Raw genomic sequence first — 27331 nt, forward strand, 5'->3', positions numbered from 1 at the left:
AGCCTGCTTCTCCCTCTGCCTGTGTCTCCGCCTCTCTCTCTCTCTCTGTCTCTCATGGGTAAATAAAAAAAAAAAAAAAAGACTCCATGAAGGCCAGGCTTTAGGGATAAGGACCCAGCCTAAAGTAAAGAACGCATCCTAAGCTAATGACAAAGTCTCCAAAGTCCCACCACCCTACCAAAGCATAAAACCAAGTGTACAAAGTAAGATCAAGAACAGCGGCTCAGTCCGTTAAGAGGGTGACTCTTGACTTAGGCTCAGGTCATCATCTCAGGGTCTTGGGATCGAGCCCCACCCCGGGCTTGGCTCAGCATGGAGCCTGCTGTCCCTCCCACCCCTCCTCTCCCCCTCCCCCTACTCCTGTACACACTCATGCGTGTGCACTCTCCGTCTAAAATAAATGCAATCTTAAAAAGAAGGGTAGCCAACAATAATACAGCTGCCTGCCAGAACACAGTTTGACTCCTCAGAGAAAGACAAACCTAGATATTACCTAAAATTTTCGGCATATAATAAAAAATGACTATATATGTAGAGAGATAAGAAAATATCTAGAAAACAATATAATTGTCAATAGAAACAGATTTTGAAAGACACAAATGTGGGAATTCACCTACAAGGATTTAAAACATCTTGTACAAATGTGTGTAACAATTTAAAGGAAAATATGGACATCATAAATTAATAGATGGTAAATCTCAACAAATAAATGAAAAGTCTAAAAATAACAAAATTAAAATTCTAGAACAGGAAAGCATGAAGTTCAGAGTGGCTTTAAGAGCATCTGGACAACACAGGGGAAAAAGTCGATGAAGCTGAAAACAAGTCATGAGAAATGATCAAAATTTAAAAGGAGAGAAAAAAAGATTTTAAATATTAATGGAAACTTGCTTGTGGGACAAAACTAAATGGTGTAGCACATATACAGTTGGATGCCCAAGAAAAGAGGAAGACTGAATAGATCAGAAAAAAGAACGTGAAAAATAATGCCCCCCAAATCCCTGAAATTTGGTGAAAAAACCCATCAAATTACAAAAACATAAATGATAAATACGAAGAAAACCACATATAGCCATACTATACTCAAACAGATAAAAACTAAAGATACTGAAAAAAAAATCATAAAAGTAGCTAGTGAAAAAAAGACAAGCTCCACACAGGGCCTATAGAATGAAGACTGACCCATCGGAAATGACAAAACCGGAACACAACTGAACAACCTCTTTTAAGTGTGAAAGAAAAACCCATCAACTTGCAATCCTACGGCTGGTGAAATTATCAGCCACAAATAAGGGTTAAAATAAAAACATTTTCACAAAAAACTGAGAGAATGTATCTGCAGTACATAGGAGATGCTAAAGGAACGATAAAGCGTCAGCTCTAAAGGAAAAAAAAACAGAACACCCGGGAAACAGTAAATATGTGGGTAACTGTATTCATTTTCTAGGGCTGCTGAAGCCAATTACCTCAAATTAGTGGCTTAAAACAGCACAAATCTCTTATCTTACAGTTTTGAGGATCAGAAGTCTGACCAAGGTCTCACTGGACTAAAATTGAGGTGTCGACAGAGCTCTATTCCTTTCTGGAGGCTCTAGGAGAAAATCCACCTCCAATGTTGGAGGCTGGACCATTCTTTAGCTCACAGCCCCTTCCTGCATTTTCAAAGCCAGCAACAGCAGATTGAGTTCTTCTTGAATTAAATCATTCTCTCCCCTCTTCTGTCCCTTTTTCTACTTTTTAAGAACCCATGTGATGACTTTGAGCCCACGTGGGTAATGCAGGAGAATCTTTCTGGCAGAAAGTCAACTGGTTAACATTCTTAATTCCACCTGCGACCCTATTTCCCCTTTGCCATCTAACATAAAATATTCCAAGTCTTGGAGATATCTTAATATGGACATATCTAGGGGACACTTTGTCTACTACATTAACTAGAACTTTTTTTGGATTCTTTTTAAAAAACTTACTGTTTAAACAAAGAAAATATTGTAACATGGGGCTACTAACATGCAAAAATAAGATATGTGACAATAACACAAAGGACAAAGGGGATAAATGGAGCTACATTTTTCCAAGATTTCTAAGTTTTACATAAAATATTATGGCATTAATCCTAAACATGCTATGATAAATTAAGGAATCATACTGTAAGCCACTGAGAAACCAATAAAGAAAAAAAATAATAAAAAGTATAGGGAAGATGTTAATTAAAAGTAAAGTGGAGTACCAAAAAATATTCAATTAACACAAAATATAATAGGAAAGGAGGAACAAACCAACAAAAAACAGATTCAATAAACAGGGAAAAGAGCAAGATGGTACACTTCAACCCCCAACTGCAACTACAAATATACTAACATTGATTTTAAAAGATAGAGATGGCCAGACTAGATTAAAAAAACAATCTAACTATACTACAAGAGATCAGGAGATTGATTCTAAATAGAAAGATGTACTGCGGCTAAAAATGAAAGTATTGAGAGGATATAACACGCAAACAGCGAGCATGGAAAAGACGTAAAGGCTCTACACGTACGCATCAGAGTTTGGGCGTGTGTGTGTGTGTGTGTGCGTGTAGCAGACACAGAGAAAGGAGTATTACCAGCATAAAGAAGACACTTCATAATGATAAAAGGGTCAATTCATCGGGAAGACAAAAGGAAAAAAAAAAGCAAATATGTAGGTACCTAATACCAGAGCTTCAAAATAACTTGAAGCAAAAACTGAACAGAGCTAAAGCATAAAACAGACAAATCTATAATCCTTACTGGACATTTTAACATCCCTCTCTCAATGACTGAAGAGTAAACTAAGAAATCGGAAAGGACACAGACCACCTGAACATCACTATCAGGTGACTGGATCCACTCGACATTTATAGACGGCATCCAGTGCCTGAGAATACTCATTCTTTTCAAGCCCACCACATCATTTATCATGAAAGATCATACACTAGGTCATAAAACGAGTCTCAAAATTCAAAGGACTAAAATCTTACAGATTGCTTTTTTATCACAATGGAATTAAATTACAAATCAGCAATACTCATGAGATATCTAGAAAATCTAGTATTTGAAAATTAATCCATACACTACTAAAAAAAAAGTTTAAGGTCAAAGAAATCACAAGACATTAAAAATAATCTGAACTACATGATAATGAAAACATTTATCAAAATGTGAGATAATTAAAACTATAAATAGGCTTGGGGGAAATCTGAAACTTCATACTTATATTTAAAAAAGATAAAGGTTTAAAATCAGTGTCACCTTAAGAGCATGAAAAAAGAACAAATAAAAGAGAATTAACAGAAGGAAGTAATAAAGACTGGAAATCAATGAAATGGACAACAAATAAAATCAGCTAACCCAAGATTAGTTCTCTGAAAACGTAGTTTAAGGGGAAAATTAAGAGAAAACACAAATTATTCACATCAGGAATAAAAGAGGTGATATTACAACAGATGTTAAAAAGATACTAAAGAATTACTGTGAACTAATTTTTGCTAAAAGATTTGACAACTTAGATAAAATGAACAAATTCTTGAACCTATACATAACAAGTAAAAATCTGGATAGCTCAATCAATCAGTATCTGTTCAAGAAACAGATTGTAATTGGAAACTTTCCATAAAGAAAATTCCAGGCAGAGATGGTTTCACTGGTGAATTATATCAAATATTTAAGGAAGGAATAATGCTAAGTTTTTACATTAAGTCTTTCAGAAAGTGGAGAAAACGGGAACACTTCCCAAATTATCTTAAATGATCAGTAAAAGCCGGTTACCAAAAACCCAACAAAGATAATACAAGAAAATTACAGACCAGTATTTCTTAACAAAATAATATCAAATAGCATCCAGCAATCTAGGGAAGGGCTAATACATCAGGACTCTGAGGGCTTATCTCAGGAACCCACGATGTATCCTTCAGAACTGAATCACTGCAATTCTCACTAACAGAATAAAGAAGGAAAACCACATACAGTCATTTCCGATGCAGAAAAAGCTTGTAACAAAATTCAAAACTCATTCATGATAAAAATTCTTACACTAGAAATAGAATGGATCTTCCCCAGTGTTACATACAGCTAGCATCGTACCGAATGTGACAGTAAATGTTTTCCCCTAAGAAAGAGAACAAGCGACGGAGGTCTTTGTTCTTACCCCCTGTGTTCAACACCATAATTCAACACTGAACTGGAAGATCTAGCCAGTGCATTAGAGGAAAAAATATAAATAAGAAAAAAGGAGATTAGAAATAGTGGAGAGTGGTCTCTGGTCACAAATAACAGGATTGTAAGTGTGAAAAATCCTAAGAAAAAATTTTAAAAAGCTTCCGGAGATATGAAATCAATTTAACAAGATTGCAGGGTAGCAAGATACAATAGTAACATAAGAAATAATCTGTGTTTCCATCGACTAACCAACAATTGGAAAATAACATTTTTAAAGTACAGTTCAGTGCTATTAAAAATATTAAGGGGCGCCTGGGTGGCCCAGCGGTTGAGCATCTGCCTTAGGCCCAGGGTGTGACCCCGGGGTCCTGGGACCGAGTCCCACATCAGGCTTCTTGCATGAAGCCTGCTTCTTCCTCTGCCTGTGTCTCTGCCTCTCTCTGTGTGTCTCATGAATAAATAAGTAAAATCTTTAAACAAATATATTAAGCAGTTAGGATTAAATGTAACAAAACACAAATGCAGTAAACTCTGTACTGAAATCCAAGGAACATTGCTGAAAGATGTTAAGAGGCTTAAATAAATGGTTAAGAATTTTCTCCAAACTGAGCTATAGATTCAACATATGCCTAAAGTCTTTTTTTTTTGGGGGGGGGGAATAAAATCTTTTATTTAAATTCTATTGGCAAACATATAGTCCGTCGCTAGTTTTAGGTGTAGAGTTCAATTATTTTTGGTAAAATACAACAAGCTGATTCAAAAATTCCCATAGAACTGCAGAAGACCTAAAATAGCCAAAGCAATCTTAAAAAAAAAAAAAGAAAAAGAAAAAAAAAACAACACTGGCGAATTTACACTGCCTGATTCAAGTCCTACTATAAAGCTCCAGTAACCAAGACAACATGGTAGCTTAGGAATAGACAAATAGATCAATGAAATAAAACCGGCCCACATCTAAGCAGTCAATTGATTTTTAACAGAGGCCCAAAGGCATTTCAATGAAGATAGTCTTTTAAACAAACGGACCTGGAATACTGCACAAGCTACCTGGAAAACACTTCTCAATATCTACCTCTCGCTCATACCTACTGAACAACGAACCCTAGAGGGATGGCAGACATAAATAAAAAGCAAAATCTATAAACCTGCTAAAAAAGGGTAAGGGAACATCTTTGTGACCTTGGGGTAGGCAAATATTCCTTAAGATGTAAAAAAGCCCTAACTATAAATGAAAACAAAGTGATATCCTGGTCTTCATCAAAATTTAAAATGTCTGCTTATCCAAAAACAATATTAAGTGCATGAAAAGGAAAAACAACACTTAGAAATACACAGTATACACATCTCTGAAAAAGAACTTCTATCCAGACTACATAAAGAACCCTACAAATAAATAATAATTAAAAAAAAAACACAATTCAAGTACAATGGTCAAAAACTAAACACTTTAAAAAGGAAGATACGTGAATAACCAAAAAGCACTGGTTAACATCATTAGTCATCAGGGAAATGCTCACTGAAACCAAAACGGGACAGCACTTCAAGCCAAGTAGACTAACTTGGGACAAATTAAATAAGATAGAACTAACTATTTGCAAGAATGGGGCAGAATGAGAACTCGTGTCCATCGCCAGTGGGCGTGTAAAATGATACAGCCTCCTTGGAAAGCATTTTGGTAGTTCATTATTACACTTAGTGTGCTAGAAATACCTCTAACCCAGCAGTTCCACTCAGGTATTTATCCCGGGGCACAAGAGTGCATACGCGGCAGATATACTTGGACAGAACATTGTAGAAACTTCTAACACAACAGCAAAGAGTGGAAACCATCCATATGTCCACCAAGAGGAGAACGGGTACAGAAATAGTGGTATCATCATATCAAATTTTGCACATTGCCTCCGGGAATTTTTTTTTTTTTACTTCTTCAACATTTTTTTTTTATTTTTATTTATTTATGATAGTCACAGAGAGAGAGAGAGAGAGAGAAAGAGGCAGAGGGAGAAGCAGGCTCCATGCACCGGGAGCCCGACGTGGGATTCGATCCCGGGTCTCCAGGATCGCGCCCTAGGCCAAAGGCAGGCGCCAAACCACTGCGCCACCCAGGGATCCCTTCTTCAACATTTATATATAAAACTTTTTCCTCAATTTTATTTTCCCTTTCTAATAAATGAAATTTATTACTGGTATTTAATGGAGTTTAGAATGCTTTAGGAATTATCAGAAAAACTAAATGCTGTTTTTAAGATTTAATGTCAGGTCACCGAGCCTCACAAATCACAAGTCCCTCGTAGAAGAAGATCCCGTGACGGAAAAGTCAAAGTGCAAGATTCACCCATGGGTGTGCTACGTCCTGATCCTGGGATTCTGTGCCTTTTGGTCAAACTGTCAACCCTGAGGTCTTGATCCTCCCAGCCCTAAACCTCTCAAAGTGCGGTATTCAAGACAAAGGGAAATGTATCCACTTCTGCTTCAAACTGTAGGTTCTCATCAGGCTCCAGAACAAAGACTTCATGAAGCAACAGATACATCTCTAAGGGTGTGGTACACCGTGACACTGTTAGAAAGGAAACAGACATCACACCTCCCAATGACCTGCTACCGATAAAGGCAGAAACACACACTAGGATAACTTCAACTAAGAAAGTGGACGTCTAAGACTGAGAAGCCTCCCTTAAAGCCACACCAGGCTCTGGGACATGTCCTCTAGCCCTCTCCTGGCCTCCTGACCTCAACTGACACCCTGTTGCCTGGCTCCCCGGGGCCCCATCCCCTACCCCCACCTACCTACAGTTCATCTCTGCATCCACCCCTGGGCATCCTCCCACCACCCTGTCGAACACCCTGAGCCACACCAGACCTCTAACCACCTAGGGTCACAATGCTATGGGTAGTTAGTCCCATCTCAGACATAAAAGGTATGCTCTGGGAAGGGGCGTGGGGACGGGGGTGTCTAAATCTGGATGATGCACACATTAAAAAAAAAACCTAAAAATTTTATCAGCTCAAAAGAAAATTAATTGGGGGGACTGGCAATCTCATCACAATGGGGTAATTGTGCTCAACATGGCATTGCCTAGCAACAGAAGGTGCAGGCGAATCCCAACACCGGGGTGTAATGAATCACTCGCTGCCTACTGCTCACAAATGGCAATTTAATAGGAAGATACTCACATCTGGTTCAATCTCCAACAAGACTTTAGAGAATTCTACAGACTCATATTGAGAGAAGCATCAGGTATTTTTTGCCAACAGCCAGGCTCCAGAACAAAGACCGTTCCTACTTGCCTGAATGTACGCTTTGTTTGAAAACAAAACCCAACCTGGTCTTGACAGCCTTGCTCCTGACATTTTGTTTTGGCCACACTCCAATGTCTACGGCTTCAGGTGCGGTTAATGAACGTCACAAACACGGGATGGTAAATATGACTGACGACGGGATAATCACGGTGGAATGAAAACCACTTTGGGAGACCTCCAAGAGACAGCCCAGTATGCCCTAGGATCTGCATGCTGCTTCCAGCAAGTGTTGTTTTGAAATAAAAGTATAAAAAGAGTCCACCTACGAGCGAGATCTGTGTCTGGATCGTCTGTTGTTGGGGTCTGCCTGAGTTTTTTCCTTTTGTCTCCTTAATACAGCTTCCCACTGAGGTGCTGAATCAACCATATCGTTCTCCTGCCGAATTCTGAAAGACAAGACCGTTCATCTCAAGTTAACATTCGCACATGCGGTGCTCTATTTTTCAGCTCATCCTAAACTTGCTTTTAAAAGTTAAGAAGTCATCAAAAAAAATACATGAATAAAAAATTTAAAAAGTTAAGAAATTATTAAATAAGTTATTGAAAAGCGATTAAGAAACTGAAAATTATTTAAGAAGCAATTTTATTAAAATCACTTAAAGCTAGAATGTATTAACTGTATTAATATATCCCTGCTAGGGTATCATCACCTCCGGGGTGAGCAAGCAGCCTGGAGCCACGAGGGCATCGGCACCGACCGACAACGGGAGCACGACCGCTTCAGAACCGAAGCTAGAATGTATTAACTGTATTAATATATCCCTAGCAGGTATACACACGCATACATACGTGTACTAGAATATTAACACAAAAACACAGAAGTAGATACTAGTTTCAGGCTTTTTTTTATCTTTGGCTTACAATTTTCTAAGAATAGGCATGTCCAACAATAAACTCATTTAAAACATAGTTAAGTCTGCTACAAGGTTGATCTTAAATCATGAAACTAAGTCTTTTAAAACATACTGATCAAAAAAAAACATACTGATCAAAGTAACAGTAAATAATCTTACTTGAAATGTTCTTAAGAATTCACAGTAATTGTCAGAGTTTTCGTGGACAACAGGTGCCATATATAATCCCCCTTTTTTTGAGAAAGGGGTGGGGAGAAGGAGCAGGGGGGTGAGAGAGAATTCTGCACAGGCTCTGTGCCCGGGGTCACCACCCTGAGGTCATGACGTGAGCGGAACTCAACAGTCCAATGCCGAACTGACTGATCCCTCCCATAAATTCCCATTTTTAAAAAATATTTTATTTATTTATTCATGAGAGACACAGAAAGAGGCAGAGACCCAGGCAGAGGGAGAAGCAGGCTTCCTGGGGGGAGCCCGATGCGGGGACTCAATCCTGGAACCCTGGGGTCACACCCTGAGCCCAAGATAGTCACTCAACCGCTGAGCCGCCCGGGCGCCCCTATAATTCCCATATTTAAGAAGGAAGAGCAGAAGTAAGGAAGCCAACAGTGGTGCACGCTGCCAGGCCCGCTGGGCTCAGGGATGGAAGGCAGGGACTGCTGTGTGACCTCACCGGACAATGTTTCCAGAGCCGCTCATTTCTACGGGTAACCTACAGATTTGGGCTTTTAAAGTGACCTCTTCCAGTTCTTGGGTACCGACGCCCCAGTCTGAGTGTCACGGTGCCGTCGGGGCCCAGTGCTGGGGTCCCTGGAGCGTGCGACAGCGGCTCCCACCGTGAGCAGCGGGGCCAGGCGTTCCGGAGGACCAGGGAAGGCGCCCGCTGGAGGCCCGGCCGAAGGGGACACACCAGGCGGCTGTGAGCCAGGAGCATCGCTTGTGGAAACCAAACACCTGCTGCTTGAACATTTAACCTCTGACCCACGCGAGCCCCTCAGGGGGCCACCCTCCGGGGTGAGCAAGCAGCCTGGAGCCACGAGGGCATCGGCACCGACCGACAACGGGAGCACGACCGCTTCAGAACTGAAGCGCAAAGGGCAGACAAGGCTGCAGACACCTGTGCTCAGAACAGGTGCCCCTGGAGCGGCCGTGGCTCTGGGTGGGCTGCAGACGCCCCTCCACGCGTACCCTGAACGCAACGCGATGCACATCCTAGTAAAATGAACAGCAGCTGCTGGGTGAACCTCTCTGTAGCACCGTCCGAGCCCTTCGAGCTATTTTCTCACTGAAGCTTTCATCTCCCAGAGGCTGTGGCGCGAACACCTGGACCCACGGCCCAGCGCCTCACGGAGTCAGCCCGCAGCCCGTGGCATGCATGGAGGGCCGGGAAGGCAAGTCCACGCCATGGGCTGGGGCACCGGGAGCAGGTGTGGTGCCAGGACACGGATGCCATGAGGTCCCAGTGACTCGTCCTTCCCCCAAACAAGCGGTTGCACTGGAAGCTGCCCCATGTGCATGCGCGTGTTTCTGCAGCCAGAACCGCGGGTTAGGGCCCTGGGACCCCGTCGGTCACTCCTCCTGGGTTTAGGGCCCTGGGACCCTGTTGGTCACTCCCCCCGGGTTCAGGGCCCTGGGACCCCGTCGGTCACTCCCCGTGGATTAGGGCCCTGGGACCCCTTTGGTCACTCCTCCCGGGTTTAGGGCCCTGGGACCCCTTCAGTCACTTCCTGCGAGGTAGGGCCCTGGGACTCCTTCGGTCGCTCCCCCTGGGTTTAGGGCCCTGGGACCCCATCGGTCACTCTTGGTGGGTTAGGGCCCTGGGACCCCTTCAGCTGCTCCCCGTGGGTTAGGGCCCTGGGACCCCTTCAGTCGCCCCCCATGGGGTTAGGGCCCTGGGACCCTGTCAGTCGCTCCCCGTGGGTTTAGGGGCCTGGGACCCCATCGGTCACTCTTGGTGGGTTAGGGCCCTGGGACCCCTTCGGTCGCTCCCTGCAGGTTAGGGCCCTGGGACCCCATCAGTCACTCCCCACGGATTAGGGCCCTGTGATTCCATCAGTCACTCCCCAAAGAAGACACAGGTGCTGGGTGCAGAAGGGACAAATGAACACGACCGTGCTCAAGCCTCAGGAAGCAGCAGTGACTATCCTATGCTGAGAGAAACATGGACCGTTAAGCACAGGGTGCCCCCATACCAGCTGTGCTGCGTGTCCCTATCCCCAGGGGTGGGAGAGCCAGAGCTGCTTGTTAGCACCTCTCCTGCTGCACTTTGATTGTGATGTAGGGACTGACATTCTGAAGGATGAAAACACCAACACACCAACATTAATACCTTCTAACAAGTCAAAATGTCATAGGACAAGTAGGCATGAGAACGTCAAGGGGGGAAAAAGGAGTCCGCTGCCGGTTACAGCGGGGATGTGCTCATTTCCAAATGTTGCATTTAAAGTGAACCTCAAGGGCTGTTCCCCGGGCAGCTCAGGGGTTGAGCATCTGCCTTCAGCCCAAGGCGTGACCCCGGGATCCTGGGATCAAGTCCTGCATTGGGCTCCTGCATGGAGCCTGCTTGCTTCTCCCTCTGCCTGGGTCTCTGCCTCTCTCCCTGTGACTCTCATGAATAAATGAAATCTCAAAACCAAAAACCAACAACCTATGTTTTCTCTTAAGGAGGACACGTGACATGATGAGCACTGCGTGTTATACAACCGCTGAATCACTGAGTCATCTGAAATGAATGATGTACTGTATGTTGGTTGACTGAATTTATTTTTTTTTAATTTTTATTTATTTATGATAGTCACGCAGAGAGAGAGAGAGAGGCAGAGAGACAGGCAGAGGGAGAAGCAGGCTCCATGCACCGGGAGCCCGACGTGGGATTCGATCCCGGGTCTCCAGGATCGCGCCCTGGGCCAAAGGCAGGCGCCAAACCGCTGCGCCACCCAGGGATCCCCGGTTGACTGAGTTTAAATAATAAAGCAAACACCTCTATGTTTTCTCTATTTATATTTTACCTCCAAGCCAGTGCGACACACTGAAAACCACCTCTCCCGTTCAGCTCCAGCACAACGGTGCAGACGACTGCTTCATCGACCACTCCACCGCTCACAGTAAGCCAGCGGGTCCCAAGTGACTGTGGACCTGTGTTTCTCATCTACTCGTTCATTCCTGGATCACCTGCTATAAATCAATTTTCATCTATTTTTTCAGTAATTTTTCTTCCCTGGGGAAATTTACGTTGGTTCCAGGCATCTGTCGACCTCCTCCCTGAAGACCAGCGAGCAAGAAATTCATTTGCTTTTCCCAACTTACCCACACTGTCGATACATTATTCTCATTTGCCCTTAAAATTGTTTCTGTCTCTTCCACTTATTACTTATGCTCTCCCTACAAAGATGCGCTACCTCTGGTGCAAATTCCCTTCAAAGTCCGTTTTCTTGATTTTGTGGCCTGTGATGCCCTCGCTCAGTAATCAGACAGCACTGCTTGGTGGCTGCAGCTCTGTACTCCTAGCGTCATCTCTGTCAACTCTGGTTATACCCTGCAAGCCCTCAATCATCCGCATTCAATACCTAATTGTTGATCGGACTTATTCAAGTGGAAATCAGGAGCCCTTGCAATCAGTACTACGGTGAACACTGCGGCTTTGCAGCAACTGCCCTCTGCAGACCCACAGATTTCACCTCGTTCGCAGCCCCCACTCAAACAGGGACGGGGCAAGGAATGCTCACAAGGAAACCTAACGGCTCTTATATTTTTTTTTGATAAATTCATTTTTTGTGTTCAATTTGCCGACATATAAAATAACACCCAGCGATCATCCCGCCAAGTGCCCCCATCAGTGCCTGTCACCCAGTCACCCCCACCCCCCGCCCACCTCCCCTTCCACGACCCCTTGTTCATTTCCCAGAGTTAGGAGTCTCTCATGTTCTGTCTCCCTTTCTGATATTTCCCACTCTTAAAAAAAAAAAATGAGAGACTGTGGGACGTATTTCATATTTAAAATCCTCTTACCCCAATATTCAGATGTACATTCTAAAGACATCTAAGAGGTAGGAAGAAACGCTACCAACACTTGAGGGACAACGGATTCGTCAGGAACACTGAGTTTTTGTGGAAGGGGATGGGCCCACTCACAGATGTATGGGGGCTCCGGGTACACGGAGTGGGCTGGGGGCTCACTGAGCTGACAGCATCGCTCATGCGGGCACGGTCTGCCTCCGGGGCCCTCCCGGCCTCACCAGGTTGCAGGGCGCACACCGTCCCCTGTGCGGCCCGGAAATGAAGACTCGGCCAGGGGACCAACCAGCCACACCGCTCTTCCCTGGAAGTCACGGTCACATCGCCGGCTCCCTCCTCCTGTGCTCTGTTCTATTGTGTGCACACACATGCATGCACACACACGCACAGAACCCCACGTACATAACTCACGTGTTGGGCCGCACGTGCCCCAGGATGAACGCAGGGAGAGGCCCAAGTGGTCCTGCTGCCAACTGCTTCCTGCCGGCTCCCAGCTCCCACCTGAAGCCTCCCATTTCTCTTGCTGCTGTAACCGTCCCCCGGCTGCAGCGCAGCTTCCAAGTACGGGGCAACTTCCCCCTCCCTGCCCAGATCTCCACACCTCAAAGCCCCACAAGCCTAGCAACCTATGGAAGCTGACGACCTAGCAGTCCACTGGCCCTCGCCAGCGAGCACTCGTGGCCCGACTGCCTGTTTTCATCAATAGCACAAAGGATATTTTGCAGCCTCATTTCTTTGAATGTAAAGGGTAGTTTATTAAGCCCAAGGTATTTTAAGGGAAATCTTGGCTTGTGGGGCTTTGAGGTGTGGAGACGTAGACCCCGGACGCGTCCAGAGCCAGGCCCACAGGCTCAGACCCAGGGACATGGGCTGGCCTTCTGACCAAAATTCTAACTGGTGAAAATGGACATAATCGCATATTCACACAGCCCATTAGCTCCATACTGCCTTGTACTTGGGAGGTTCCCAAGTTGATGAACTTAGTAGGACCGACTGCTTCACAAATCAGCAGAGCAACGTAAATCATCTCCAAAGGAAAAAAAAAATCATCTCCAAAGAAAACTGAAGCATTTTACTGGTTAATCCTACCAGTGACCTGGACGCTCAATTTCATCTCCCAGAATCCATCCATCCTTCACTCTTTCGATCGTAACGACCACCGTATAAATGTTTGGGGCCACAGACCCTGTTACCAGAAAGTCCTACACTTGGAAACAGAGAAGTTTACCTACAATTTCCTGAGCCCTCTAACAGAACCTGCTGACGAATCAGAGAATAAGGAGGCCTGGCCAGAAAACCAAGTCTGTAAAGGCAGGGAGGTGGGAGCAAGGAAGAGGAGATGACAGGAAAGTGAAGGAGCTGGCAAGGGTGGAGTCAAGGGCGGAAAGGCCCAGAAAAGGCCCGACTTCAAGGCCAAGTGTCAGACCACGTGGTTCCATTGTCAAGCGCTCTCACTTTCTAGGTTTCAAGTGAGCTTTACCATGACCCCCCAGACAACAGAGGTCAGCGTACACTCCACCTAAAGGATGAGCACGCTCAGGACTAAAGCAGTTTCAAGGGGCACCCGGGTGGCTCTGCAGTTGAGCAGCTGCCTTTGGTTTAGAGCATGACCCCGGGGTCCCAGGATCAAGTCCCACGTCGGGCTCCCTGCGTGGAGCCTGCTTCTCTCTCTGCCTGTGTCTCTGCCTCTCTCTCGGTCTCTCATGAATAAATAAGTAAAATGTTAAAAATAAAAAGAGCAGTTTCAAGAGTTGCCCAAGGTCAAATACCAGGACACAACAGAACGGAGGCCCTGACCCACATCCTTGGGAGTTTTTCCTGATGTTTCTCTGGCTCCTAAATGGAGGCAGAACTCAAAGAAGACAAGAAAAAGTAGGAAAGAGTGGAGAAAAGCTAAGAAAAGAAAAAAAGAAAGGAACTGAGTGACGAGAAACAACGTGACAAAGATATAAAAGGGAGGCAGGAGGACAGGGATGAAGATGAAGATACGGGCAGGGCTGCGACGGGAGAATGAGCCTTTGTCATCTTAGATGTCACGACAGCAAAGGGTGCTGCAACTCCCAGCTCGTTATAAAAAAGAAAATGAAAAACTGTCCTTTCAAACCTGTAAACCTAGAAAACCGTAGGGTACTCGTCCAGATTGTAGAAACAGTAAAGGAAGAACGACTAGGATGGAAGGTGTGAAGACAGACATCAATGGCTCACCAGGCAGTGGAGGAGGCCGAGCCGTCTGGCTGCGGGGACGGCATGGAACCGGGCACAGGAGTCATCCGGCCATGAGTACCGCATGGAAGGGGGCGCAGCGGCCATCCAGCCACAGGGACCGTGTGGAATGGAGTGCACAGGGGTCCTCTGGCCATGGGGACAGCATAGAACGGGGTGCAGGGGTCATCCGGCCATGGGGACCGTGTGGAATGGGGCACGCAGGGGTCGTCTGGCTGTGGGACTGCATGGAATGGGCGCAGGGGTCATCTGGCCACAGGGATGGTGTGGAACGAGAGCAGGGGGCATCTGGCCACAGGGACATGGAACAGGGCGCAGGGGGTGTCTGGTCACAGTGACCACGTGGAACAGGGCGCAAGGGTTGTCTGGCTGCAGGGATGGCGTGGAACGGGAGCAGGGGGTCGTCTGGCCGCAGGGACCATGTGGAACAGGAGCAGGTGTGAGCACACAGCCAACAGGACCCTCATGCATGTAGCCCCTAAAGCTCTGGACCCAAAGGTTGGAGAGGACGTGTTTACCTACAGTCACACTTTTCTAGATAGGAGGAGAATCTGTTACCCGCTCTTGGCTTTGTCTGTGTCATTGACGCGGGCACGGCATCCGTGAGAGGAGGAGGGGGCACCGAGGGATCTTCCCGCAGGTCACCGTGCCTTGGGCGGGGGGCGCCTGGGGTGACCCCAGCCCCTAACTGGGCTCCACAGAGAACGTTTCCCAAGGAGATGACCCCTACATGGCATCTGCGCTCCTGTTGCCCAGGCCTCCCCACAGGGCCCAGCGTGTGCCAAGGACGAGGGCTGCAGCAGCCGCAGGGCCCTGGGTCACACCAGCTGACCACCTCGTTTTACAGACAGGGAAGGACCCAGAAAAATACAGCAAGCGGGCCAGGCTGCCCCCGGGGGTGGTGGTGGCTGCCGACACCTCCCGGCCCAGACGCCTTGGGCGAGGAGGTGCTGTCCTCTGCAGCACCCACGCCGACAGCGGCCCCCTGCCCAACCCGGATGATCAAAAACGTCTCAGGACATTGCCCCACATCCTCGGGGTGGGGGTGGGGGCGGGGCACGGCAGACGTGCCTCCGGCTGAAACCCCCAGCCAGACACGGAGGCAGCCGGCACCCCCATGCCCCTCCTACGTGGCGCTGCTTCTTGAGTAAATACTTGGGGAGTACGGAGAGCTGATGGCCGTGTTGTCATCGCTAAAGCCGGTCGCATACCAAGCTCTCAAGGCCGAGCCCTAAAGAATGGGTCTTGATGGCAGGAGCCACCTGCGTGTCGCCATGTATGTGCCGGACATGAACGTAGACACCTATGTTCACGTACACGTATGAGGCGCAACCACGAAACCCGATGCTACGGGTCTCCCGCTTTGGCCGGACACGACACGGTACCATCCCACACAAAGATGGTTCAGGGAGAAATCCGTCAAGAAATGGTCAAATTCTTACCATCCCTACACAGATTCCCTGCACGTTGTCCCTAAATACAGATCTTTTTAATTAACAAGAAGGGACCCTCGCTGTCAAGTTATTTAATCATCTCGTTATCGGGACCAGAACCTGAGTTGTGCAAGCTGTGGCTCCCCGACCCCGGGCTCCAGGCCCCGCAGACTCAGAGCAGACAATGGGGCTGAACCCCGCGCGGCCCAGGCCTTACCTGTGTCGCTTCTTCCGGTGCTCTCTGTGGGAGCTCTCGGACTCGCTGCCGCTGCCGCTGCTCGTGTTGCAGCGAGAACGGGACCTGCACACAGGACACACAAAGGAAAAAGCCCACGTTTATGACAAATGGAAACACTTCAGGGAGGCTCGCGACAGTTCATCAGGATGAGCCCTACAGTGACACCAGTGACCCCAACCTGGGAGCCTGTGACGCCGACCTGGGGAGCCCATGACCCTGACCTGGGGAGTTGCTGACCCCAACCTGGGAGCCTGTGACGCTGACCTAGGGACCCTGTGACCCCGACCTAGGGACCCTGTGACCCCAAACGGGGGAGCCACTGACCCGACCTGGGGACCCCATGACTCCTACCTGGGGAGCCTGTGACCTCGACCTGGGGAGCTGCTGACCCCGACCTAGGGAGCCGCTGGCCCCGACCTGGGGAGCCCTGTGACCCCAACCTGGGGAGGCCGTGACCCTGACCTAGGGACCCCGTGACCCTGACCTGGGGAGCTGCTGACCCCGACCTAGGGAGCCACTGGCCCCAACCTGGGGATCCCGCTGACTCCAACCTGGGGAGCCTGCGACCCCGACATGGGAAGCCCCCGACCCTGACCTGGAGAGCCCCTGACCCTGGCCTGGGGAGCCGCTGACCCCGACATGGGGAGCCTGTGACCCTGACCTGGGGAGCCCCCAACCCCGACCTTGGGAGCGGGAGCTACCCCCCACATTGAGGCGGTCACACACCCAAGTGAGCCTGTGACCCGTGATGGCAGATGAGGGCCAACATCCCGGGCTCCCCCAAGGGACACAGATGCAGACTCCCGGTGGCTCTGTCACACACGGAGCCCCGACCCGGTGTAGCACACGCGGCCACACCAGCCGTCCAACAGGGGGCAGCTCACTTCCCTCCCCTGAACCACATCCTGCGACTGGCTTTCCTGATGCACAGACGCGGAAGGATGCTGCCGTTCCAGAACCATCTGTGTGTGTGGGAGGGAGCTCCCACCTCCTCCCACCTCCCCCTACCTCCATCCCTACAAGCCCGGGGAGGGGACCCTGAGAGAGGGAAGCCCCAGGGCTCCCGCACTGTGCCGCACCCCTACTGGGATGGGAAGGGCCAGGCCGCTGCCACCTGGCAGCCCCGGGGGGCACCCTGCTCAGCCAGCACCCTTACTCCTCAGGGTGGTCGTGGCTCCAGTGCAGCACCCCCCCGAGCAGCCTGACGGGGACAGGTAACCCCCGCGGCCCCCTGGGCTACACGGACGCAGGAAGGAGAAATCGCTAAGGACGCTACGGAGGAAGGCTGACGACCACCTGCACAATCGGAAAAACGCGGATTTCTTTTATATTGACCTCAAAGTGTCAGTAAAGCACCAAAGTCCCCACTCCTGCTTCCAGTCTGAGGAGCGCTAGCCTGCCTCCCGCTCCCTGACCCTCCCCCGTTTTTCTCATTACGATTTTTCTCACCTCCTCCTCTGCTTTAGATCCCAGTCTTCGCCACTGTTCTGGGCCTTCCTGCAATAAACAGAGTAAACGGAGACGTTAAAGGAAACGAGAAACCACCAGGGGGCTGAGGACAGCACAGCGAGGGGAGTCTCCCTTCAGTTAATGTGCGCAGCGCGTCATCTGTGGCCCCACGTGCATCACACAGCACACCCAGTGGGGGGGGGGGGCATGACACCAACTGGCCTCCGGGAGCCAGGAGCCAGGGGGGCCGCAGGTGGCTGATCAATGATGGCGCATGTGTCTGGGGGGGCCATGCAGCCAGCCGTGGGCTGTGCGCCATCCCTGGGCCGCAGCCCCGCTGGGTCAGGCCTGCTGTGACCTGTCACTGCTGCCTGTGCAGATGCCGTCTCTGACCCTCTGGCCTCCGGGTCCCTCGACTGTGACTCCAGTCACTTCCACACAACAGCCCAGCAGCCCACAGCCTCCCAACATGGGTCTGTGGCTCTGTCCACACCCCTGAGCGGCTGCGATGGGGCCTCCTGGTGGGGCCGACCACCCGGGGAGCCCAGCTGCTGCTCGGACCAGGGGGCGGGATGGCGACAGTGACTCCCTGTGCAGAGCCCGAGCTTCCAGGGAGTCTCCATCCCTGAGGATGAGCCGAGTGCACGGACACCCACAGTCCTCGGGGCAAGGGGCCCCGAAGAGGGCACGTGATGGCACAAGCACTGGGTGTCACACTATCTGCCAGCAAACTGAATTTAAAAAACAAACAAACAAAAAACAATGGAATTCCATCCTCTGCAGTTTTACGATTTTCTGAGAGATAACTGTCGACTTTTCCATGTACCCGTAGGTCACTGCCTTTCCTTGTTCTTACCCCAAGTCTTCATCCAAACTCTCAGAACTGCGAAAAGCCTCCTGGCTGGGTATGCGACGAGCTCCCCGACCTCTCCCCGCGCCCGAGCCCTCCCGCCCACATCCAGACTGTCTGCCCCGAGCCCGAGCCCCGCTGCGCCCCGGCACTGCCATCACTCCCTTCTCTAAGCTCCAGGAGGTTCCTGCTGCTTCTCTGCAAACGGAGCCTGTACCTGCAGGCCTCATGACCGCGGGTCCCGGTTTGGAGGAACGCATCTTCCACTTACTAACACAGAAGGTCTGCCCAGCAGGTATTTTATTTATCTTTTCTTCTTTGGGAGCTGGGACTCCCCAAAATAATTTTGGCACCTGTAATTACCATTTTTCTGGGCTTAGAATCCTGAATTGAAGAGGGTCTCCCCTCAGCGTTTTGAAGGCAGCGCTCACCGTCTGCACTGGCACTGCTGCCAGGGAGCCCTGCCATCCTCCTGACTCGTCGACCCCGGTGCACCATGAACTTCTGTCCTCATGCTCCTCCCTCACTCCTCGGAGTAGTAAAAATTCTCCTAACTATGATGTTTTGAGACGTAATGATAATGGATCTCGCTATGCCAAGTGCTTCTACGATATTTGATCGTTCGCTCTGGGATATTTTCTTGTATTATGTCTTTAACGGTTTCCTCATCTGCATTTTCTTAGCAATTTGATTACTCAGATGTTTGATATCCAGGTTTGATCACTGTTTATCGTCACGTCCATGTACCTGTTTTATTTTTGTTCTACTTTAAGGGTGATCTCCTTAAATTTATCTTCCAAACCTTCTACTGATTTATTTTAAATTCCACCACCGGGATTTGAAGTCTAAGAATTCCTGCTTGTTTGCCTCTTCTTCAGATTTTCTCTTTCTCAAGATCATTGTATTTTTAAGACATTTTTTCTTTCTTGCATCGTCTCTATTCCTGTGGGTACAACATGCCTGCTGCTGTGTGTTTCAGCCTCTGTCTTCCCAAACATAGAAGCTATGTTCAAACGCCCAGCAGTTACGGCTCTCTCTTCATATTTAAGATGTAGGCACTGGGATCCCTGGGTGGCTCAGTGGTTTGGTGCCTGCCTTTGGCCCAGGGCACAATCCTGGAGTCCTGGGATCAGGTCCTGCATTAGGCTGATGCATGGAGCCTGTTTCTCCATCTGCCTGTGTCTCTGTCTCTCTCTCTCTCTATCATGAATAAATAAATAAAATCTTAAAAAAAAACATCGTAGGCATTAAAAAGCCTGGAGTCTCTGGACAGTGCAAGAATATTACCTGACGGTTTCACTGCAGAGGTTGGAACAGAGGGCCATGCACGGTGTCAACCGCTTCCATGGAGGATCCTTGCAAAGTTGGTATGTGCATTGTCTCTTCTCTTGGATCCGTGTTTTTTACGCTGCGATTCTCGAGACCCAGACCTGGCTTCCCGCTCAGGGGTGAGGAAGGAAGGGAGCTCTCCTGAGTCTTCCTACTGCCACAACTTCTCCATCTATTTCCTCTGGAAGTAACTTCCTCCGAAGGTAACTGTCTTCAGCGGAGGCCCAAGAAATGCTGGTGTTTCCCCAGCTCCGTCATGGCCTGGTCTTTGCACCCCATCTATACTCTCTCTCCAGCCTCATCGTGGTCTCATTGGTTCACTTACAGCCTTGAGATATTTGCATTTTAGCCAAGAGCCAATCTATATCCAGACTTACAGCCAACAGTCCCTGTGAATCCCGCACGTGGGCTTCTCCATGATGCCACAGACGCAACATGCCCAGAACCATACTCACCGCTGTCCCTTCCCGGCCTGTGATGCCCCAGGGGTTCCCGTTTCAGCGCACCACACTTCAAGTCTGGATTTCATTCCTGATGTCAGTCCCTCCTCCTCCCGTCTTCTCAAACCTCCCAGTCCTATTGCTGTTACCTCCCAATGGGTCTTACCACCACCCAACTCCTTAAATCCCCGCCTTGAAATCATCGCCGTGGCCCAAGCTCCCATGAGCCTTTGCCAGGACTCACATGGCAGCCGCTGGCTGGTCCCTGTTTCCACTGCAGCCTTCTTCCACCTTTTCTCCACAGAACGGTAAGGCTCCTCTTCACACAACACAAATGCGATCTTGCAACCAGTCCCTCTTCTAAAACCTACTGAGTCTGACAACCCAAATCCTCAACAAGGCTCAGGTGTCCTGAGAAGCATTTCTAGTGAACGTTCCCACTCCCTCCCATCCCCAGGTCTCTGCACGCGCTGGCTCCTGCACCTGTCTTCACCGGTCCGCCTCAGATGCCAGCGCAAGCATCCAGCCCCCGAGCGCCTTTCCCTCAACAAATCTTCCCACAATCGTGCTGCCTGTACAGGTGCTTGGGTGGCAAAGTCATCAAGCAGCTATTCTTGGGACACACGTGCTTTTCTGTACACCTGTTAGCTTTCAGCAAAAGCTTTTTCTTACGCCCCTAAGTACCACGTAACTCCCTCAGAAATATATAAAAGTTATATAAGCATGTGTGCTTTTGTAGGATTCATACAAGAAGATAAAGCAAGACTGCCCAGGCAGGGCACTTGGGGCGCTTTCAGCGGAGATGAGCAGAGCACGAGCATTAACGCTTCCTTGCTGCATGGGGCGAAGGCTATGCCCCCCCAAACACGCATGCTCAGGAACTCGTGACATCAAGGGACGCACATATGCAGATGGACGGCTCCGTGGCTACGGGGACACAAAGGTTCTCTTCCCCTGGACTGTGCAGTCAAGGTCCCGTAGGCACTCTGCACAATCTCTTGCCGTGTTTCACAGGAAGCAACAGACAGCAGCATCTCAACATAGAAGCGTTACGTCTAGATTTCAGAATGTACAGGCTCCAAACCGTTTTGAGCATTTAGGTCGGGGAAAAAATAATGTGAATTTTAGTATATTTTAGCAAAACTTGATAAATTCATTTCCAACTATATTAACATCAAGATGACGACCCGCTCAACATGTGCAGTTACTGTATTTGGGGGTAGCTATCAGGATACACTAGTGACGAGGGACGAAAGACTAGTGGACAAAAGACAAACCTACTCAGCAGTAATGAGGCAGTGCCAGACCCTTGGACCCAGCGACTGCCGCTGCCCACACCCCCTCTGCACACGCACAGGGTCACTGTAAGGAATTCCCAGGGGCCTGCCTGGCTGTCGGGGGCCATCCAGTTGGACCACTCCTTGACGGAGACAGCAGGAAACCTCTCCGCCTCCTTTATCTAACGACTCACTATCCCTGCCTTCTACAGACGTACAGGCCTGGATCCAACCGTGAGGGGCCGTCACCTGCGTATCTGCCCCCCCGCCCAGTCTCTGTTCTCCACTGGTACTTGGCCCCATCCCAACCCATCGGTCATCTCCCCTATTCCTTCAAGCCTGAATCCTGATGACCCGTTCTCAGGCCCCTTTGCCAGCGGGGCTGCACCTCCAGAGGCGCTCAGCTGCCCCCTTTCCTCCTGCCTCCAGGTCTCAGTCTGGCTACTGACACCCTTGTGGTGCCCACTGTGCACGGCTGAGCGCAGAGGCCCCCAGTGGCAGCAGCGGGAGTCCTTGCAACAGGGTGGTACCTGCGGCAACGCTGGCAGGGCCAGCCCAGAGGCAGGGACAGCCTTGATCCCCCCAGCCCAGGGGCAGATGGCACCCAGACCCTGGGGCACCTCCCTGCCTCTGGTGCCTCAGCACTTGGAACACGGTGAGTGTCAACTATTATCATGTCTGGGGGGGTCAAGACGGAGCTGCCCCTTCAGACCTACGAGGGGATGGGGTCACCGACCTCTGTCCTGCACCATCATCAGAGGACCTTGGGGACATGGGGGCCGGTTTGAGAAAGCCAGGGTCGAGACTCCAGAAACTGGCAGAAGCCAAACAACATGAAACAGGAGAGACCAGGGAGCACGTGTCCACAGGGGTGGAGGGGACAGGAGGGCGGGGGCTAACGGCACCTGAGGACACCGTAAATGTCATGCACGGCGGCCCGTGAAGGTCCCTGGGCAGCACAGCCCTCGGGACGGAGGAGTGGACGGAATTCACCCACAGGATTTCCGGGTCTTCTCTGGCACCTGCCGTGCTGCCCGACCCGCTCTTCTGAAAACCCAGAACTCCTAGACGTAGACTGTTTTCTTTTGTTATCTTAAGTCTATGCAGATATAACCAGGAAAACCACTTGACCTGCTGGGTCAATGTAACAGGACCCATTTCCCTGTGTTTTCAAAGGGGTTTTACTCAAGTTTGTATGACATCCTTTTGGAGAGCAGGGCGCTAAAGCCTCAGCTAAGGTTCACCTGTAAGCTCGTCCTCTCGGGTCATGACAGTCACCATCTTCTATATGTAAATATACACCCAGATGTGTATCACGTATGTCACGTTGCACAGACGACACAACAGACATCGTTAAAGATACAGACGTAATGCAGGACCTTTAGCTCATCGGTCTTCGTTGTTGTACAAAAAGCAACTTTCCGACCAGTATTTTATGAAGTTCTCTGAAACCCAGGCTGTCTAAAGAGAAGTCCTTTGGGATCTCTAGCTCATTTTACCTGCTCCACCGCCCCCGCCCCGCCGGAAAAAAAATCATCTGTGATCTTGGGAGGACAGTCACGATATTCTGAGGATAACTCGACACAAAAATGTGCCCGGGACCCGGTTTCCTGCTGAAAATGCAAAACCGAGGGGCGATGTTCAGCTCACCTCCTCCTCGTCGGCTGCACAGAGTCATCGCTCCCACAGGACGGGTTCCGGTGGCGTGCGGACGGGAACTTTGGGGATTTCACGCGGTCCCCAGGGGAGTTGTAGAGGCCACTGCAGCAGAAGAGGGATGGTCAGTGACACGGCAGGGCCTGGCAGGACAGACCCCCCGGGTGTTCCTGCTGCCAGAGATGAGGAGCTACTGAAAGAAGAGGCGGTGAGGTCTGGCAAATCAGATCCTGAGTCGTTATCTTTGGGGACGGGCCTGTCACTGACCCCTGATGGCCGGAGCACACCAACGATGGCCATGACGACGATCTGCGTTGGTGACAAAGCTGCCTCCTCCGGGCACACCTCCACACTACGGGCAGGCCCTGAGGTGCCATCACCCGGCCACGTGACAGGAAAGCACGCAGAAATCGGGGACGCTTAGCTGGGGGCCCAAGTAAGGCGGCTGTGAAGGGGAGGACTCAGGATCCGAAGCCCTGAGATGTCGTGTCTGTAGTCGTCATACCCCGCGCCACCACGGGTAAGGCGAGTCTGCACTGGTCTGCGGGTGTGGACGTGGAGAAACTACATACGAGGATGTTCTTCTGGAGCCACTATCCAGGAGAAGCTGTTTAGAGCCCTAGAGCAGCGGGGTCACCATCAACGGGTCCTGCCCAGGCCTAGACAGTCTCGGCCCGAGACCTGGCCTGGCAGCGTCCCTCCCCAGCCTCACGCAGGGTACATCCCGGGCACTCTGACTCCGAGGGCCTGGGCCCAGGATGTGGGGAGCTGACCACCCGGCCCACGGCGGCACTGCCCCCCCAAAAGGCATGTAGATGCCACTCCCTACGCATGGCACTCACACATCCTGCTTCTCTCCTCTCCTTTACAGAGACACTCCCTGCTCCTTACCTCTGGGGCCCATTTTCATCCCACGGCGCCTGAGATTTGCTTCTTTGGGCATCAGGGCTGTTTTCATTCTTTGCTTTCTTAAAGCTTTAATTCAAAAAAGGAAACAAAAAACATGGTAAATAAATCACCTAGAGAATAAAAGTTAACTCACATGTTTACTTCTTCCACGAAACCGTTGAACAAATGTCTTAAGAACATGTTTTTATTTATACCCGTGGCTCATTCCACAGAGAGCACGAAGGGGCTGCCTGAAGACATTCCACGTTTCCAGCAAGTACTTTTGGGCTCCCCTTCACCTTCTTTTTTCTAGTTTTATTGCTTTCAGTCAACAAAAGCCAGGTCATCTGTTGTTAAGAAACTTTGAAGAGAGGGGAGCCCGGTGGGCTCCGTGGTTGGGTGTCTGCCCTTGGCTCAGGGCGTGACCCCAGGGTTCTGGGATCGAGTCCCGCATCAGGCTCCCTGCATGGAGCCTGCTCCTCCTTCTGCCTGTGTCTCCGCCTCTCTCTCTGTGTGTCTCTCATGAATGAATGAATGAATGAGTGAATGAATGAATACATAAATAAAATCTTCTAAAAAAAGAAAGAAAACAAACACTGGAGAGAGTTCCGCTGTGCGGGACAGGAAAGAACAGCAAGTGTTGAGGCAGGAAGAGAAGAACGCGGACACGGAAGGGCAGCTCCTGAGGCTGGGTCCCTCTGGACTCGGGCCTAAGTCCCTGCAGGTGGGTCAGCTCTGCACAGGCGACCCAAGGCGACCTTTCCGGGCCCCCAGCGCCCGCCAGTCTTGGCTCATCTTCCAAACCAGAACGACTTCCAAGTGCTGCTTCCTGACCCAGTATCGTCTTTCTGCACTAGAAGGTCAATGGGACTAGGCTGCTACTGGACCCCAACGAACTGCTTCAGACACGCAGAGAGACGCAGAGGAAGGGACAGCGGTGGGGCGGGAGGCGCATCACCTCTCACGTCCCCGGAGTTGCAGCCTGAGGACAAGGCGGAGCGACAGGACTTTCCAACCACGTCTAACCCTGGCTTCTGAAGCATCCTCTAGGGACTGTCCTCGCATGTGGTCGTAGCAGGGCTCTTCACAGCAGCCGACCAAGGGGCAGAGGGCAAGCAGTGAGGCCACTTCCCACAGGGGCACACGGGCCGTATCCCAGCATCCTGCACCCGTACAGGGATTCCTACGCGCCCACAGAACCACGGACCTGACAAGGGCCCTGACTCCTCACACTGGCATACGGCAGGGTCACGTCTTAGTTTTTGACCCGCGTTACTTGACTAAACTTGACCTTTCGGAGATCAAACACCCCAAGTAACATCTTTCTTGTGAAATAAGAAGAGGTAATAAGTATGGGAGACACGCAACAGGGCAGTAGAAAGCGTGTGTTTAAGTGTGTGTTTTTCTTCAGAAAGGAAAAGGGAAAGGAGGACGGGGGTGGAGACACTGGGCAGCAGACGAGAGGGGAACCGGGGGCAGGTGAGGTCGGAGGTGCCGCCTGCGCCCTGAGCCCGAGTGGGGAGCCCCGGGCCCCTCGGGCACCCCCCATCAGACAGACGGCAGCAGGGGGACTGAGCCCCCCCCCCACCACACATGGGCCGCTGTGCTGGGAGTGGGGTGGCCGGGGGCCACCAAACGGCGCGCAAAGGCGAAGGCCGCCCGTGAGTGAACCCGGAAGGGGTCACCCGGAGCCGGGCAGGGGGCAGTGCAGGCGGATCCTTCGGAACCGTGCGCCCCGAACCATCTGCAGGAGGTGCCAGGCTGTGTCCGTCCACGCAGCCCAATCCGGGAGGATGCCGCCGCCGACCATGGCATGGAGCGGGTGACAGCAGCAGCGCCAAAGTCCTGGCTTGGAGCATGGTCACTGCGGGGTGTCACCTGCTCACCTCCCGGTGAGTGCGAGGCCGCCGTGGGGCCCCGAGCGCTGCCCCGAGCGCTGCCCCGAGCCTGACGGGGGAAACACGGGCGCTGCCGTGGCTGACGGGACCAGGGCCACGCATGTGTGGACACAACCTGGTGACACCGGGGAGGCCAGGGCGGCTGGGCCAGCGGGTGCGCCAGCGGGCGGCATCCCCCGAGGCCCCGGGTCGCCGCCAGTGCCCTTGGGGTCACCGGCAGCGCCCTCAGTGCCAGCCTGGAGCCCCTGGGCCTGGGCCCCTCCGGGGTACCTGAGAGGGGAGCCTGAGGGGGGGGCCAGAGGGGGGACGTGAGAGGGGGTGTGAGAGGGGACCTGAGGGGACCTGAGAGGGGGCCTGAGGGGACCTGAGGGGGGGGCCAGAGAGGGGATGTGACAGGGGACCTGAGAGGGGGCCTGAGGGGACCTGAGGAGGGGACCAGAAAGGGGACGTGAAAGGGGACGTGAGAGGGGACCTGAGAGGGGGCCTGAGGGGGGTCCTGAGGGATCTGAGGGGGGATGTGAGAGGGGGCCTGAGGGGACGCGGAGGGCGTGAAGGGCGCCTGCTGCGCCACCTGCGCGCCCACTGACCTTTTCACTGGTGAAGGTGCAAGAACCCTGCCGGCTCCTCGGCTTCCTCGGTCCTCCGCGTCTGCTGGCCCCCGGGAGGCGCCCTGCGGTCCTAGCAGCGAGGGGGGAGGGGGGCACAGCCGTGAACTCGCGCAGGGCAGCCGTGGCTCGGAGGGCAGGCGACCGCCAGCGGGTGGGCCCCTCTCCCCCCTCCCCCCTCCCCCCTCCCCACAGGCCCTGGAGACCCCGCACTCCGCACACAGCTGCGGCGCCGCCCCTGGCACCGGGCTCTGACGGCGGCCCTGAGGGGCGGCCTCCCTCCCTCCCTCCCTCCCTCCCTCCCCCAGGAGCCCCCGCCCCGCCGGAGGAGCCCGCGCCCCGCGCCCTGCACCCCGCGGCCCCCCGCGCTCAGGAGTCGAGCCGCAGCGGCCCGGGCACTATGGCGGCTGCTCCCCTTGCGGCGGCCTGGACACGGGGCCACTGTCGTTCCGTCCGGGGCACAGAGCAGCGTGGATCGCGCGTCCGCTCCACGCAACCCACGCGGGGACCCCCTGTGAGACGAGGGGCGCCCGCAGCACGGCGACCCCGCCCGGCCCCAGCCCGCCCGCCGGACCGGGAGCTCCACACGGCGCGAGTTCGCAGACGCGTCCGCACCGGGTCCCCCAGACCCCGTGCCTGTGCGCGGACGCGCGGGGACGCGGCCTGGCCCGCCGGGGGGCGCCCGCAGCCCCCAGGACGGCT

The 27331-nt window shown here is 51.3% G+C and overlaps 1 protein-coding gene across 2 annotated transcripts in view; it reads right to left on the reverse strand.

Moving 5' to 3' along the window:
- The window catches only part of EPB41L4A (erythrocyte membrane protein band 4.1 like 4A), a 180668-nt gene that overhangs the window by 12844 nt on the left and 140493 nt on the right, over window positions 1–27331 (reverse strand). For both annotated transcript variants that reach the window (XM_055339443.1, XM_055339434.1), the window contains 6 exons: window positions 26612–26702; window positions 24130–24213; window positions 23233–23343; window positions 17687–17734; window positions 16217–16300; window positions 7742–7861 (listed from right to left, as the gene is read on the reverse strand). In XM_055339443.1, the coding sequence (XP_055195418.1) occupies window positions 7742–7861; window positions 16217–16300; window positions 17687–17734; window positions 23233–23343; window positions 24130–24213; window positions 26612–26702 (538 nt within the window). The remainder of the gene's footprint in view (window positions 1–7741; window positions 7862–16216; window positions 16301–17686; window positions 17735–23232; window positions 23344–24129; window positions 24214–26611; window positions 26703–27331) is intronic.

Source organism: Nyctereutes procyonoides, unplaced genomic scaffold (genome assembly GCF_905146905.1).
Source record: "Nyctereutes procyonoides isolate TBG_1078 unplaced genomic scaffold, NYPRO_anot_genome, whole genome shotgun sequence".
NCBI classification, from domain to species: Eukaryota; Metazoa; Chordata; class Mammalia; order Carnivora; family Canidae; genus Nyctereutes; species Nyctereutes procyonoides.